The sequence below is a fragment of the Myotis davidii genome, unplaced genomic scaffold, assembly GCF_000327345.1.
Source record: "Myotis davidii unplaced genomic scaffold, ASM32734v1 scaffold225, whole genome shotgun sequence".
Lineage (NCBI taxonomy): Eukaryota > Metazoa > Chordata > Mammalia > Chiroptera > Vespertilionidae > Myotis > Myotis davidii.
The window spans coordinates 2875265-2891649 of NW_006296222.1; the positions used below are offsets into that span (position 1 = coordinate 2875265).

The window sequence follows — 16385 nt, forward strand, 5'->3', positions numbered from 1 at the left end:
AATACTTGGATTTTTATACAGCTGAATTGTTTTCACATGGGTTTATTTTCAGCTATGTGTTACATATATTCACTACGATTAAGTAGGTATTACTCTATTTTGCAAATGAGAAAGCTCTGGAAGGTTAAGTAATTAGTTCAAATCAGACAACAACTATTAAGTTGTAATTAACTAGTGTTGCTCAAAAAGAGAGCTTATAAGTTAAAAAATAAATATATTTTTATAACTAAAAAGTATTTTTTTATTTTCCAAAATTTATTGAAGATTTACTCTTCTTCATTTGATGTGCTGATGAACATTTTTGGAAAATTCTAAAGGAGCTTGAATTTTTTAAAACATTTACTTCATTGCTAAATTTGTGATTTTGTACCATACGTTTTTACTTCTCAGCTTTTGGGTATTTGTTTTGACTTGCTAAAAGTAGGTATGAGCTTTTCACTTGATGTCAGTGTGGAAAACAAAGGTCAGGATGTTAATAGACAATGACAAATGTAAGTAAATGCTCTTATGCCCAAGTGTTTTGAGTGTTCAGCCATAGGTTCTATCTACATTAGAACTTTTATCATCTCAGAGGATTTTAATAAGCATCTTGTAATTTTGAATGGATGAGTTTTAAACAGTTCATGAAACTTGTATGTTGCATGAGTTGAAATGATTTGAGGTAGGAAATCTCATCCTTTTAGAAAAGGAACAGAATTTAAATGAGAGTTTTCCAAGAGACCTTTAAAAATTAATTTTTGGTAAGGAACACAGTCTCAGTACAGTAGAAAATTCAACATAGTGTGTCCATTTTATTGATGGTATAGAACAGGTTGTTTTTTTTTTGTTGTAGACAGGAAGTGCCAGTAATATGTTGGTGTATCGTGTTTTAAACCCTGTCATTCCTAAAAGCAAGGCACCCCAGGAGGGACTCCCTTGGTAGGAGGCCTTTTGATATGGTTGACCACTTAATCGAAAAAGGCTATAAAGTGGAGAAACCATTTAAAAAATTATACATGTACTGTATACTCTAAATATTTTTATTTTCTTTTTAAAAATAATACATTTTTATTGATTTCAGAGAGGAAGGGAGAGGGAGAGAGAGATGGAAACACCAATGACAAGATAGAATCATTGATCAGTTATCTCCTGCACATCCAACACTGGGGATGTCCCACACTGGGGAGCGAGCCCGCAACCCAGGCACGTACCCTGGCCAGGAATTGAACTGTGACCTCCTGGTTCATAGGTTGATGCTCAACCACTGAACCACACCGGCCGGGCTAAATACTTTATTTTAACCTAAAACATGTAACTGTACAATTGCATGCCAGTCTTTTGTTGTAAAACTAAATATGGTCAGCTGCTCATTCTTACACAGGTACCACATCATAATCATCAATTCTCATTTTCTTGTTTTTTAAGTACAGCAACCACTGAGACTTAAAAAGAAATCTCAGTGTGAAGTCATCTTCAAATTATACAATTTCTGTTTCCTTACTCTCATGTCTAATTTGATTAAAAAATGTCTTTTTGCATTAACACATTGGTCAAGTGGTTATAAAGCAATAAACTTCGTCTTCATAGGAACAACTCTCTTTTTACACTCACATTTTATTGGATTACACATATCTATTTAAGTTATATAATTTCAATAACAAGTGCAAGTGTCAAACAGATTTGTGAACAAATCCAACACATATGTGTTGATAAAGTGCAACTCAGATGTAGGGGCAGAAGTGTGCAAGCATACTAGAGGGTATACTTTGCAGAGGACATGGGGAGAGTTGGTTAATCAGGTGGGTAGGTGAGCAAAGGTTGGTAAAGAGTGCTTCTGCTGCATATATTTCTGCATTGTTTAAATCTTTAGTTGTTCCTGTCCCCTCCCCTCCCTCTTATAAGTAATGCTAAAATAAAATTTGTGGATTGTAGCCTATTCCAATTTGTGAACTATTTTCTCAGGATAGATTTCCAGAAACATACTCCCAGGGTCAAAGACTTTCAACTTTTACTAGAGGCTTGGTGCATGAAATTCATGCATGGATAGGGTCCCTAGTGGCTGCTGGCTGCTGGCCGGGGCCTCCCTTCTTGAACTCCCGAGGGGACATTTTGCATTTTAGGCATATATGTATGTTTTTGGTAGCCCATAATGAAAGTTGCCTGTTTGCTTTCTAAGAGAGTTGTCTAGTTACAATGGTAGCAAAAAATGTGCTAGGGGCCAAGGCTTACTATACCTTGACCTGAATGGATGTTGTTAAAGAAAAATTGTATCAATAGTGATCAAATGTGCGCTTTCATTATTTTCATTTATATCTATCTGATAATTAGTGAGGTATCAAATATTTTCCCAGGTTTGTATTCTGTGTTTGTTCTTTTCCAAATGGGCCCTGATTATATCTTTGACTTTGGCAATATTTGATCAAAAAAGAAAACAATCTATGTTTATTGTGAATGAACCAGCATAGAATATCACCTTGTGAAGGAGAGAGGAAATCCTGGCATTCCACTGTCATAGGGTTGAATGTTCAATTCAATCCAAGAAACAAGCCCTTGAATTAGAACTAATGCACTACCTCTGGTCATGTGCCAGGCACTGTAGTGAATGGTTGACCATGTCATTTAATTTTTTCAACATTCTATAAGGTAGGTGCTATTTTCATTATACATTTGAGCCACTGTTGAATAAGTTGGAGATTTAGAGAAACCTTGGGTTAAAAATAATGGAAAAAACAGCTGTGAAAAGATAATATTGGGGAGGTGGCTTTCAGGCAGTGCCCCTACTTTTTCCTTTGCATTTTCCCCTTCATTTTTATACTATTGAGAATGACATTAATTACAGATTTGTTCTGCTTAAGAGTTAGTCTCTCTTAAAACTTTAAATACCTCTGGAAGGGTTTTGTCCTGGAAGGTGATGTGCTGTTAACCATTGATGTGAGTGAATGATAAGATGGCTTTCTTTTAGACCTTGCTGGCAGCAGCTATCCTGAGGGATGGACATCGGGTACGGGTGTGGGGGAGGGAAGGTGAGATAGGTGTATTTGAAGGATGAAACCCTTGGCAATCAGGAAAGGCAGATCTGGGTAGAGAATCCTTGCTGGGTGCACAGAGCAGAGGGCTGGCTCCTGGTGGCCAAGGTTTAGGACTGAGATGTGCAAGTGTGAATGAGGTGGCAGGATGCCAAGGACAGACACTTCCTATTTCAAAACTGTACTCGGCCAGGCCTACATCCCAGAAAGAGGAAGGAAACTTTCTTCTTCCTTCTCCCCTGCACCCCCTGAGGTCACAGCAGTCAGGTGGCAGTGTTATGTTCATTGATATTGCAGTTTATGACTATTTTTAATACTGTTTCTATGAGTAAATGTGCAATGAGCATTAAGCAGCCAATTGAGAAAATAAACTTGTGAAATATAACTTATTTTAGAAGATGTATGCTAGTGAAAGTTATAGGTTATATTTCACAATGAGACTTTTTTACTTCCGTGACAAATAGCTTTTTTACTGTGTGGGTAATTTCTTCCCTCTGCTCATGCGTGCCCTTTGGACAGCTGTTTCCCTTTTTCTTTTCAGGTCCTTGCTGACATGCAAAGTCCTTCCACTTTAAATAAACAGGTTCTTCTGATATAAATATAAAATAGCTTGGATATTAATAAAAATCTGCACTTACTGAAAAGTTAACAGTGACTGAGTTGTTAGTTTCACGTTTGCATGTTTTCATAGACATCTGGAAATCTTATATATGGAGCACTCAGACCCATTGGTCATATCTTCTCTAAATATACTGCCAATGGCTCAGGATTTAAAAGACTTACTATATAAACTGTTTCCCCCACTGGAGTAAATAAATACCCAAGCTGAAAATAAACTACAGATTCTAATAGCCAGGCAGAAGGAGTGTACTTGTCTAAGTGAAACATCTTATGTGTAATTTGGCTTGTCAAACAACATGAAGTAGGATGAAAGCATCTCACTTTAACACATGCAGCTGGTGTAAGAGTGTCACCCAGGTGCTAATCATTTGGCTCAGCTACCTTCCCTGTCTAATGTTCAGCTTGTCTTCACTAATCAATAGTAGCTTTCCCCCTACTTCTTTGTTCATTGTAGAAAACAACTCCATAGAACAAAATTTTCAGGCTTTTATGTATCTCCTTATGTTGGAAATCAACATATCTAGGAGAAAATATTTTTTTCTATTTAACAAAATGATAGCATTTGGAGTTGTTTATTTAATTAGCTGGCCATATTCTTTTACTTCATGTTTCTCTAGCGCTTAAGATATTGCTATTGATATGAAGAGTAATGTGTAGAACTTATTCATTGTTCTGCTAGAGGCCCAGTGGGGTCCCTTCGAGGCCCGGCGCCACCCCAGGTGCAGCTGGCCGGGGAGGGACCTCGGGAGGTTGGCTTCTGGGTGTGTCTGGTCCCTTGCCCAGTCCGGCTCCACTAGCCACCTTCTAATTAATTTCCTTTCTTTTTTTTTAACTGTCTTTTCCTGAAATGTTGCAGATCGGTTACAGCAAACAGCATGGTGACCTTCAAGGAAAACTGTCACTCTGGGCTCCTTTTTGATTAATTTCCTTTCAATGTACATGAATTCATGTACCAGCCTCTAGTTAGATCATAATGCTCTGTGGCTGGGGTTTACTGTATCAATATAATTCAACCTCCTATAAAAAGCAGCACTAATTCAACTGTTTCTTTGCTCTACAGAGCTCAGAAAAATTAGTTTTAAAGTCATAAATTATTTCTTCAGATCTCTTTTTTTTTGTAATTCCTAAGACCTCTTGGTTACAATGCCCAAGATATTTTTGTGACCTAAGTAGAAAATTAAGAAATCACCTCTTTACATGGCTAGGTGTTTCCCACATTTGTTACTAATAATATAGCTTATAGAAAATAAGCGATGGGATTATGATAGTTTGAGATTAAAGCACATTCTTCCTTTCCAGTGTTATGTAGAAACCTCTGGAATCATAATGATGTCAGATATAAAATATTAGGATACTAAATCTCCTTGATTCAAGGGAATCAATTGATTCAGGTTGTTTTCCTGAGCAGGATACAAGGGTAATTTCTTTCCTGGGTCCTTGTCCAGATGTATTTGAAGAATGAAAATAGGGACAAAAGGTGGTAGATGAAAAGGGTGGAAATTTATTGGAAGCAAATACAGACTCCCACGTAGGGAGGGAGTCCCAAGGGGGTAAGTCCTTAAGCTCTCTTTTGCTAAGGTTTATAAAGGCTGTAGTTCTTTGTCACTTCATGCTCTCTTCTAATGGGACCCCTTCCTCACGTTATGATCTTACTAGAGGCCTGGTGTACAGATTCGTGCACTAGTCGGGTCCCTTGGCCTGGCCTGCATCCTCTCCCACTCCGGTACACCTCAGAGGATGTGAGAGGCCTGGTGCATGGTTTTGGCCCAATCCCCACAGGCTGAATATCTGCACCTGGCCTCTAGGATGCATATAAGATCTCTAGTTAATCTCTTCCCGCCTTCCCGCCCTCCCCCCTTCCCTCTGAGATTCATCAGTCTGTTCCATGTTTCCATGCCTGTGCGTTGAGCGTCTGCTCCCTGGTGGTCAGTGCATGTCATAGCTACCAGTCGAACGGTCAGACACTTAGCATATTTAGCCTTTTATATATATAGATTAGAGGCCCCATGCACGAAATTCATGCAAGAGTAGGCCTTTGCAGCTACGGCGGCTGCCTCGATCCCTCCCTCGCGGCCGTGGCGGCTGCCTTGATCCCTTCCTTGCAGCAACAGCGGCTGCCTTGATACCTCAGTCGTTCCAGTGTTCGGCCATTCGATCGATTTGCATATTACGCTTTTATTATTATAGCTCCCCTTCTAATTGGTCACTCTTTTTGTAGAATTTCAGCTTCAAAGCCCCAAACCCATGTGGTGTTTCCTTCTTTCCAGCTCTCTTATCTTGTAACATATCTCTCTCTCTTGTTTTCCTCTTTCTGCCATTTGTTGGCATTTCTCTATCCTCTGTGGAAGTTTGTTTCCTTTTCCCCCCATGCTCTGTGGCTTTTCCTTATCTTCTGTGAATGGATGGCTTCCTCTCCCCTTATCCTGTGGCACCATTTTTATTCTCTGTGAATGTATGCCTTCTGGCGGCTCTACGCCCTCACCTATGCATTCCTAAAATTCCCTAAACCTGCCAATTTTATCCCCAAAATTCCTTTCATCACCCACCAAATCAGATCTCTCTAAAGTTCAATAATTTGTGTGCACTTCCATGATTTTTTTAAAAATATATTTTATTGCTTTTTTACAGAGAGGAAGGGAGAGAGAGAGAGAGAGTTAGAAACATCGATGAGAGAGAAACATCGATCAGCCGCCTCCTGCACATCTCCCACTGGGGATGTGCCCGCAACCAAGCTACATGCCCTTGACCGGAATCGAACCTGGGACCTTTCAGTCCGCAGGCCGACGCTCTATCCACTGAGCCAAACCGGTTTTGGCCCATGATTTTGCTGTATTCTATACTACTAATACTATTACATAGTTAATGTTTTTCTTTACATTGACTCAATTTTTGCTTTAATCTACTGAAGAAATAATTTATATTATTAAAATAAATAGAAGGTAACTGCAAAAACATATTACTAACTAGTAACATGAAATGTTTATCTGTGTGTCCTCTAAAAGCATTATACCCGCCTTGGTTAATACTGTACTCATAGCAGACTCAGGCCTGTCCTATGCTAGGTCTGTGGCCTTGGGCAAGTTACCCAACTTCTCCAAGCCTCTGTATTCGCTTGTATATAATGGGGATAATGAGATATTGTTATCTGCCAAGTGCTTAGCACAGTGCCTAACTCAGTTTTTACTCAGTAAATGGAAACAATTGTAAGAATGTGTTGTTGAGGTGTTTATTATCTTTATTACTCTTGCTGAAAGAAAAATAGAATTTTGGTCAGCACTTCTCTTCTGCAACTTGAGAGGGGGCTCAAGATAATGGAACAAATAATAGACAGTTGGTGAATTTGATTGTAGCCCTGGCTTCCCACTCACCAGCTACATGACTTGGTCAACTCGCTTGCCTCTCTAGTGTTTGGTTTCTTTATCAGACAAAGTAGGAGGTTTGGGTTGATTTGATTCCAGGGCATCAAGCTCATAGGCTGCCAGCTGTTTGGAGTGTTTCTGGTTATGGGGTATGTGTCATTTCAAATTTGGAGCATTTTAAAAAAATCTTTATTGTTGAAAGTATTACATATGTTCCTCCCCTCCCCCCTCCCACCCCCTCATGGAGCATTTTTTATTTTGTTTTTCTTTAGCTGGCTATCCAACTAATATGCAGAGTAATTAGAAATTTGGTGTGGCCCTAGCTGCTTCCTGTTTTCATCATGAGTGACTGATGGTGACCAGGGGTCATGTTAGTAAGCCTGGACCAGTTAGTAATTGCATTTGAAGCTGTATGTCATGAATTTCATAATTATGAGCTGTTGAAGTTTAGTCCTAGTAAAATCACATCATAAAACCAAGGCATTTTTGAAGGCTTTAGTGACAAAAGGAAAAGATGAATAAACTTGTTTTATACCTTTGACTAAACACTTCAATTATATTTTACATGTTTGCCAAGCATGGAGGCACTTGACTCATTATTGACATCAATAAAAAAATATTTGTGAATTTCTAGCTGATGGCCTACAGATAAATAACTTTTATATTCCTGGCCTACCTGACTTGTTTTATCCTCTTCAGATCTGAGATTCTACAATGTTATAAACTTCAGTCTCTTCATAAGGTAGACCTGGGTTTGATAGTGATGTTGAAATTATTCAGAATAAAAAATTTTAAAGCCTGTTGTAGCTGCTTTTTTTTTTTACATGGATACATATGTAAATGTGGATCTATATGTGCATGTTAGTATACTATTAACTGAACACTGATTTTTTTTCATTTAATATATCTTAGAAATTATCTCATTCATATATACTATTCTTATTCTTTTGAATGACTGCAGAGGAGTCCATCAAATAGATTATTATAAGTAACCAGTCTCTTTAAGATGGACATTTAGGCTTTTTTTCTAACTTTTGCTATTACCCACAGTAATGCTCTAATGGATGTCTTGTACGTGTGAGATTTTCTGCATATATTAGTGTACCTGTAAGTTAAGTTGCTGGGTCAGAGGATATAGGCATTTGTAATTTTAATTGAAATGGACAATTTGCTCTTCATGAGGGCTGAACCAATATAGGGTGGGCAAGAGTAGGGTTACAGTTGTTTTTATGGAAAATAATACAATAATTAAGAAATAATAATACAAGAATAAACTGTTTCATGTAGTCACAACTGTAAACCTATTTCTGCCAACCCCTGTATACATTCCCACCAGCAGTATATGAGTGAGCCTGTTTCTGCTCAGCCACTTCCCCCCACCAAGTATCTCTGTCTTTCCGTATTGCCAAACAATTTGACTATTACTGTACTACACTGTGTTGTTTCTGGAAAAATACTGATTAGATGGGTGATCATTGCTATTTGTGCAAATTTCACAGAGATTGAATCTTACGCTGAAGACCACTTTCTTAACTATTTGTATTTGCTGAATTAAATGGCTGCATTTGTTAAGCATCTTGGAATGCACTTTACATTGCTTCAGAGCACAATTATACCAGTGTAGGAAATCCTCCAATTTGCAAATTATCTCGACTGAAGTCTTCCATGGAGATTCATTCTTATAACATAATGAAACACACTATACACATTACACAAAAGGTTTGGCTGTAAACAGCATTATTTGCACTTTATTTTTTTAAAATATATTTTATTGATTTTTTACAGAGAGGAAGGGAGAGAGATAGAGAGTCAGAAACATCGATGAGAGAGAAACATCGATCAGCTGCCTCCTGCACATCTTCCACTGGGGATGTGCCCGCAACCCAGGTACATGCCCCTGACCTGAACCAAACCCGGGACCCCTCTATCCACTGAGCCAAACCGGTTTTGGCCGCACTTTATTTTTCTTAAATTAGAAGGAAAAGGCATTACCTATACATACTGTTTTATGTTTTAAAAAAAAATGAATATTAGTTGATGGGTTTGGACTGAAACATAAGTTATCCTCTTAGTCCTTAATTCATGACCATTTGATTATGTTCATGTGGGCACACACACAGTCTATAGATCTGAGAGTTAAAACTTACATGGTTTTTTAAAGAAAATAGAGTGGTTTGTGTTACAGAAAGACACGATGCACTCTCCCACATTTAGGACGACTTACATATACTTAGGAAAATTGTAAAAGATACTCAGAATTATTGTTTACTTTTCCTCTGTGGCATATCTGAAAGTCAATTACTGAAGGAAATTAGGTCTTGTTTCTTTTTTTTTTAATATATTTTTATTGATTTCAGAGGGGAAGCGAGAGAAAGATAGAAACATCGATAATGAGAGAGAATCATTGATTGGCTGCCTCTTTCATGCCCCACACTGCAACCTGGGCATGTGCCCTTGACTGGAATCAAACCCAGGACCTTTCAGTCCACAGGCCGACACTCTATCCACTGAGCCAACCCAGCTAGGAAGGTCTTATTTCTTTTTTATGCTGACGTGATCTTTTCTAAAATTGACCATTGTTCTAAACAGTTGAGGCTTTTTTTTCCCTTTTGGCTTTTATAAAAGAACTGCAGTTGTTTGAGAACTTCTTTTTATGAAGTTTTCCTCCTAAATTTGACTTTCAAATATGGTCCTTAACATAGCACTGTACTAATTCACTTATAAGGAAAAATGTTTTCATCATTGACCTATTTGAAAAGCAGTTATAGTGTTGGATATAGTACTTATAATGAAGATGCTAGCTAAATTGTATAGAATAACCTATAATTAAAGAAAATTTCTTGGAGTTATTCATATAAAAACTAATTAAAAAGTTACTAGGCACTTATCTTTTATGTTTTCCTTTTTAGCACATGTATTACATTCTAGAGACACTGCTTATAGCTAGAGACTGTTGAATTTAAAATGGTGCTACCCCCAAGGGAAGCAATTTGTTTTGTTGTTCAGAGAGTGGATGAACAAAATGAGGCCTTGTTATGGTACGTACTCCTCTGGGCTCACGCCTGCTCCACAAATCACTGAAGCTCATCCCATGACTGCTCAGACTCAGGGAACAAAATCATTTTCACTGAACCATAGCACCCCCTAGCATCCTAACAACTTATATTTTTAAAATTCAAAAGACTATTTTGTATGCGTATAAAAAGAACCACTAAATCTAATATGATCTAATTGCCCTTATATTCTTATGACTGAGGAAGGACCTTTGAAAGAGTCTATAAAAATTATGAGGAATGTGAAGAGGCATCGATCACTCTTTTTTTGCAGATAATCTTTAGATTACTTTTTTGTGTGGGTCTGGATGCAAATCCTAAGCTGTGGCTGGACCTCTTGTGCCCTCTGTAGAAGCAACAAATAGTGACTGTTTCTCCAGCAGTTGCCTTATCATGCTTGCTTGTGTGTTACAGGTGCTTCTTCCAGCTGCTGGTTTGTTACAGTTACAGGATGTGAAGAAGACTTGCTGTGAATTTTTGGAATCTCAGCTTCACCCTGTCAACTGCTTAGGAATCCGGGCTTTTGCGGATATGCATGCATGCACAGACCTCCTGAACAAAGCCAACACCTATGCAGGCAAGTCGCATAGACCTCTGCTGAGTTAGAGACCAGGAGGAATCTGGAAAACTTGAATTTTGAAGTGAATCTATAGTGATTTCTGGAAAATCATGTCCTGTTTCTGGATCTTGGCTTTATAAGAAGACGTTTAAAATGTTATAAAGGTAGCACAGTGTAATTGAATCATGTTCATAAAATTCTGAACTTGAAAAGAAAAACACTATAAATTGGTATTGAGCCTAAGTAATAGAATACCTGATTTTATGCAAGCTTTGAATCCCTATGTATTTGTCTTTCAAATTTTCAAGTTAATAGTCATTGTTTGCATAAGAAATGAAGTCATTTTATCTCTGTGGCTTTTTGCACCCTCCTCTTGAATACATGAGGACAGCCTTATTGCTTAAAAATCTTTAAAGCAATGAAGATCTAGATGCCTTTGGGTGGAGTAGAAAAGTAGATCCAATAAAAACAAAAAACTGGGGGAAAAAAGAAAAGCAGATCCAGCCCTGGTCCATGTTGCTCAGTGGTTAAGAGTGTCGGCCCACCTACCAAAGGGTATCGGGTTTGATTCCTGGTCAAGGGCACGTATCTGGGTTGAGGGTTCACTTCCTGCCGCCTGGTTGGGGCACATGAGGAAAGCAACCAGTCAATGTGTCTCTTTCACATTGATGTTTCTCTCTCCCCTTCTCTCACCCTTCCTCTCCCCCGCTTACCCCCTTCTACTTTCTCTGAAAAGCAATGGAAAAGACTTCCTCAGGTGAAGATTAACAAGAAAAAAAAAGAAAAGAAAAGTAGATCCAACATAGGCAGCCCTCTCCTTAGACAGTGGGTTCTAGGATCTTGTGCTGGCATCCTCTCCCTTGGCAGAGGAGGGCTTGTTGCTGTTGTCGAGGAAGCCATAGCATGGTTGCTATGTAGGACCCTCAGATCCCCCTCTCTGGGGAGGACAGATTCTTGTTACAGCTTTGGATGTAGCTAAAGAACACAAAAGTAACCAAAAATTTACTTTGTTTTGAGTTTTAAACATTTAAATATATATTAAAAGTGATTATTAGGAAGTTTGTTTGTTTGTTTGTTTTAATCATCTTTCTGGAGGATAAATCTTGTGGAAGTTACAGTCCACCATCAGTCCTCTGTATCTGTGAGACCCAATAGGGACAGTTACTATAGGACCTTCCGTAACCATTGCCCCTTAATTAGCTCTGTAACCCCTACTTCTTCCAGCCTTCAAAGGTGAGAGCCCTTCATCTAATCTCTGCTCCATCGTGTTTACTTTGATGAGTAAGGGACATTTTGACACATGGACCTGGGCCAAGGGTATGTGTGTGGGAGAGTCTGGGGGCCTGTGTATGTGTACGTGCACATGCACATGCAGAGCATTGGAAAGGAGAGTTATCCCCAGAACTCCTTTTGCATTTATTCAAGAAATAATGGTATAAGATGGTTAGTTGAAAACAAAAAGCCACAGTGCTTCAGTAAAACATAATAGGTCCAATAAATTTGAGCTTTATAGATTTCTGTAGATTGGCCTGACTGCCCTTTAAAAAATTGTTTCAGTAGGAAAATGTGATCTGAGTTCCAGAAAGCTTGTTTACTGATAAACTTTTAGAACACAACCCTTTTGTAAGTTGGGGAATGCCTGTAATGTGTAATGATATTCATGAAATCTGTGGGATGAGGCATTTTAAGAAAAACCAAAGACAAATTAGAATCCACTGATGTGTTTCCATACAACCAATTCTCTTCTTCAGCTAAATAGAAAATATTTCTTCTAAATCCATAAAATCCATCAACTACTAGACATAATGTGCCTGTTTTCAGTGATTTATATCAGGTAAACCAAGGAAGCATTTGTATTTTTTGATAATTTTTGTGCATAAAGTAATCACTATTTAACATTGTATCTTCCTTGGGCTGCTAGTTGTCTCCAAAGTGCTTGATAAACATTACTGACTCTGAAGAGATGGGTAGGGAGAGAATGAATAAAGCGGGATTGATGCAAAAGATGTCCAGACGTGCTTTACATGAGGTACTTACTAGATCGCATAGTTTTACTCTGTCAGAAGGAACTCATTTACTCTGCTTTCAGGAAACAGATTTTGTTAATTCTTTCTTTTATTTAAAATCTTAACTTTGTGACAGTATGCTATAAAAGATTAACAGTTTTCCATCAATATTAGAACACTTCCACATCTTAGTTTCTAGAGTCCTTCTTTGTAATTATGCCAAGGATTTTTTGTGGAAAAATTATTGTCGCTTTCATCCAAATTATAAAGAAAAATTGGATTTTCATTTTGAATGCACTCTTTTAAATCAAAGTCTAGTCTTAAAGGATGTACTGCTATTAAACCATACTCCTGAGTCTTTTTTTTTGGTGTAAGGAATAATGTATTTAAGTGCCGGCAGCCTGAGAAGATGGGGACTCTTGTCCCAATGACCATCTTAACATCTCAATGCAGGCAGAGGTTTATAAGGAGGGAGAGAGAAAACAGGACAGAGAGATTAAGGGGAGAGGGTTGAAGAGTTCTCTGCATGCAGACCAGCACAGTCTGTTCGGATAAGGAAGGACGCAAAACTGGTCAAATAGTGGTCTGGTGTGTGTCATGGTTTTACGTTTGAAGGTCAGCAAATCTCCCAGAGCTGGAATGCCTGAAGGTCAGAGTCTGTATCTTTTGAAGTTAGGTCCTAGAATTCAGTTTATTACAAAAGGATTTGACTCGGGAACAGGCCATGTGGAAGAAATGCACAGGGCAAGGGCTGGGGAAAGGGCACAGAGTTTCCGTGCCCTCTCAGGGTGCACCCACATCTCCACGTGTTCACCAGGTAGGAAGCTGCTCCAGAGTCTTAAATTTGCTTGAATTTCTTTAAGTTTACAAGCAATATTTTATGATATGATTTATTATGAAAAGCTACAACACATAACAAATAGAGTAATACTCATTAGCCAATTTTAAGAGTTGTCAACTCACGGACAATCTTCCCTCTACACCCCTCTTTACGTACTGGGGAGGTGGGTCAAAGGGTATCACCTCCAGACCATTGTTCTGTTACTGTCACCATCCTGACCTCTGCACTGGCTTGCTGGTTTCCAGTCTGCAGCATTCTCTCTGCAGCCTGTTTTCTCTCTAGGCCTCCAGGCATACTTGCCCTTGACGCTTAGATTGCCTTTGCCCCCTGTACTTGATTTCCCCTGCTCTCAGCAACTTCCACATCTGTACTGGTGGCTCCCTTGCCCCTTTCCTAGTTCCTTGTGACCACCGTCTTTCCTTGACAAACATACTTGCCACCTTAGACCACAATTCCAGGGCACAAAGGGCCTGGTTGGGATTTGGAATTCCAAGGTCTCATCTTCTGTGCTGACTGTATTCCTCCCTTCTCCCAGGCTTGTGTTTTTTCATAAACCTGTGCTCAGCTATCTCTCAGCTGCTCAGCTGAGATCCAATGGTCAGTCATTTCTTAGCTACCCTCTTTATGTACCTGGCATTACCCAAATGGCTGTGGGTGATAACAGGACCAATAAAATTTAACCTCTGCTTACAAGGAGTTTATAGGCCAGTAATGGTCAACTCACACCTAAATTTAGTATATTCAGATTGTGCCCTATTTTCTGTAAAAGCAGTTCTCATAACATTTTCTTCTGCATTCAATTTATTTCAGTCGTGTGCCACCTTTCCATAATTTAGTCTAGGAACCACTGCGTGGGGTAAACACCTGTCAAAACAAGCTCATGCATTTGAAAGCTGCCCTCTATGTTGAAAGAGTGGTTTTAATAACAGCATTACTAATCTTGACAGTGTGATATGCATACCAAAGAATAGGTGCTGATTACTCAAGGGTCTATTGTAACATTAATTGACTGACACAGAAGATTCTTTGGAGAACTGTGAAAGCATTTGATATATAGCACTTCTAGATTGAATTCGTGTAGACTTGAATGATACTTCTTAAAAGGATTAATCATTTTTATATTCTCTCATTCATTATGGCCCTCATTTATGCCTTAGCAAACCACAAGTATTCTTTTTAAAAAAATATATATATTTTATTGATTTTTTACAGAGAGGAAGGGAGAAGAAGATGGATAGAGAGTTAGAAACATCGATGTGCTTCCTGCACACTCCCTACTGGGGATGTGCCCGCAACTAAGGTACATGCCCTTGACCAGAATTGAACCTGGGACCCTTCAGTCCGCAGGCCGACGCTCTATCCACTGAGCCAAACCGGTCAGGGCCACATGCATTCTTTCTGTTCTTCTTTGTTGACAGTTTTTCTAGCTGAGATGAGTGAGCTGTGTTCAGGTTTTATCAAAACTGTCTGTGTTAATGAACTGCAGGAGATATAGAAATGCATTTTTTTCCTACAAACTAATAGTATTCAGAATCAAAGAATTATAGTGTGTTAGCTCTTGTAGGTAACCTTAACATTTATCTAGTCTAACACTTTCATTTTATTAATTAGGAAAATGAAGACTAGAGATATCTTTATTTCCCCCCAAACACTTTGTCTTTCAGAGGTGAGCTGTTTGTGGCTCTAAAATACTGTTGTTATCCATGCACTTACCTTGCTTCTCAGATGAGAGTCTAGATGGGGTATAGAGGGATTAAGGAATCCCACGTGGCATTTAATTTTGATAAAAAAGGTGCTTAGAAATCAGAGTATTTGTACCTTATCGCTGCGTATATACAAAACAGAACAAGCAAAACTTTGGACTTCTGTTGTTGAATTCATTGACTTAATTTGGGGTGAGGGACCTGACTTGGTGTGATAAATCCTAGGGATTGTCTTTCATTTCTTTCTTTCTTTTTTATCCTCACTAGAGGATATTTTTCCCATTGATCTTTAGAGCGTGGAAGGGAGAGAGGGAGAGAGAGAGAGAAGCATCAACGTGAGAGAGACACATTGACTGGTTGCCTTCCACAAGTGCCCTTGACGGATATCAAACCCGAGATCCTTCCACTGAGCAAAACTGGCCAGGGCTGTCTTTCATTTCTTGATAAGCTTATCTTATTTTCAGAAGGGACGCAAACAGCAGCATTCAACAGCTATAGAGAATAAAGAGAAGCCTTCTATTCTATATAAGGAAGAATTCTATATAATAGAAGAAAGCCTTCTATTCTATATATGGAAGAATACACACACATATATATCTATATATACTATACTGTGTATACTATATATACACTCACACACACACACACACACATATATATATAATGTATGCACTACATATATATTTAATGCATTTTGCATATTTATGGCATAGTCTATGCCACTGGGAATTATGTCCTTTTGCAATTACAGGATTTGTTCAGAGAGATGGAATTGATTGAATGGTAGTATAACTAGGTTGGCTTTACTCAGTGACAGTGGTAAACCATTAAAGGAAAAGTACTAGTGTCACCCTGAAAGCTCTGTGCTAGAAACAGAATAATCTGTCAACTTGTGAGTGAAAGGAGTGGAAACAATAGATGAGGTTGGTAACAGAACTAGTGTAATGAAGATAGGAGGTGGCTGAAGCAAGATTGTGGATATGGGAACTAACCCTGGATATAAGTAGAGGAAGAAGCCTAAATGCTGAGATGACTTGCTCTTTAGCATTACATTTTAAGTAAATGCTTTGTTAGGTACATTTTAGTTTGTGTGTATGTATTGCCAGTATACAATAGCTGCTAATTTTGACTGTACCTTACTGAGGTATGGTAACCTGAATAAAAACTCATTTAGTAAAAGGAAAGAATTTCTTATCTTGGCGTTGTGACTTCTACTGGCCAAACCAATCCACAGAGAT

General features: G+C 38.5%; 1 protein-coding gene across 3 annotated transcripts in view; it reads left to right on the plus strand.

Moving 5' to 3' along the window:
* Window positions 1-16385, plus strand: part of KLHL2 (kelch like family member 2) — a 78766-nt gene that overhangs the window by 34186 nt on the left and 28195 nt on the right. For all 3 annotated transcript variants that reach the window (XM_015568708.1, XM_015568707.1, XM_006771064.2), the window contains one exon: window positions 10453-10615. In XM_015568708.1, the coding sequence (XP_015424194.1) occupies window positions 10453-10615 (163 nt within the window). The remainder of the gene's footprint in view (window positions 1-10452; window positions 10616-16385) is intronic.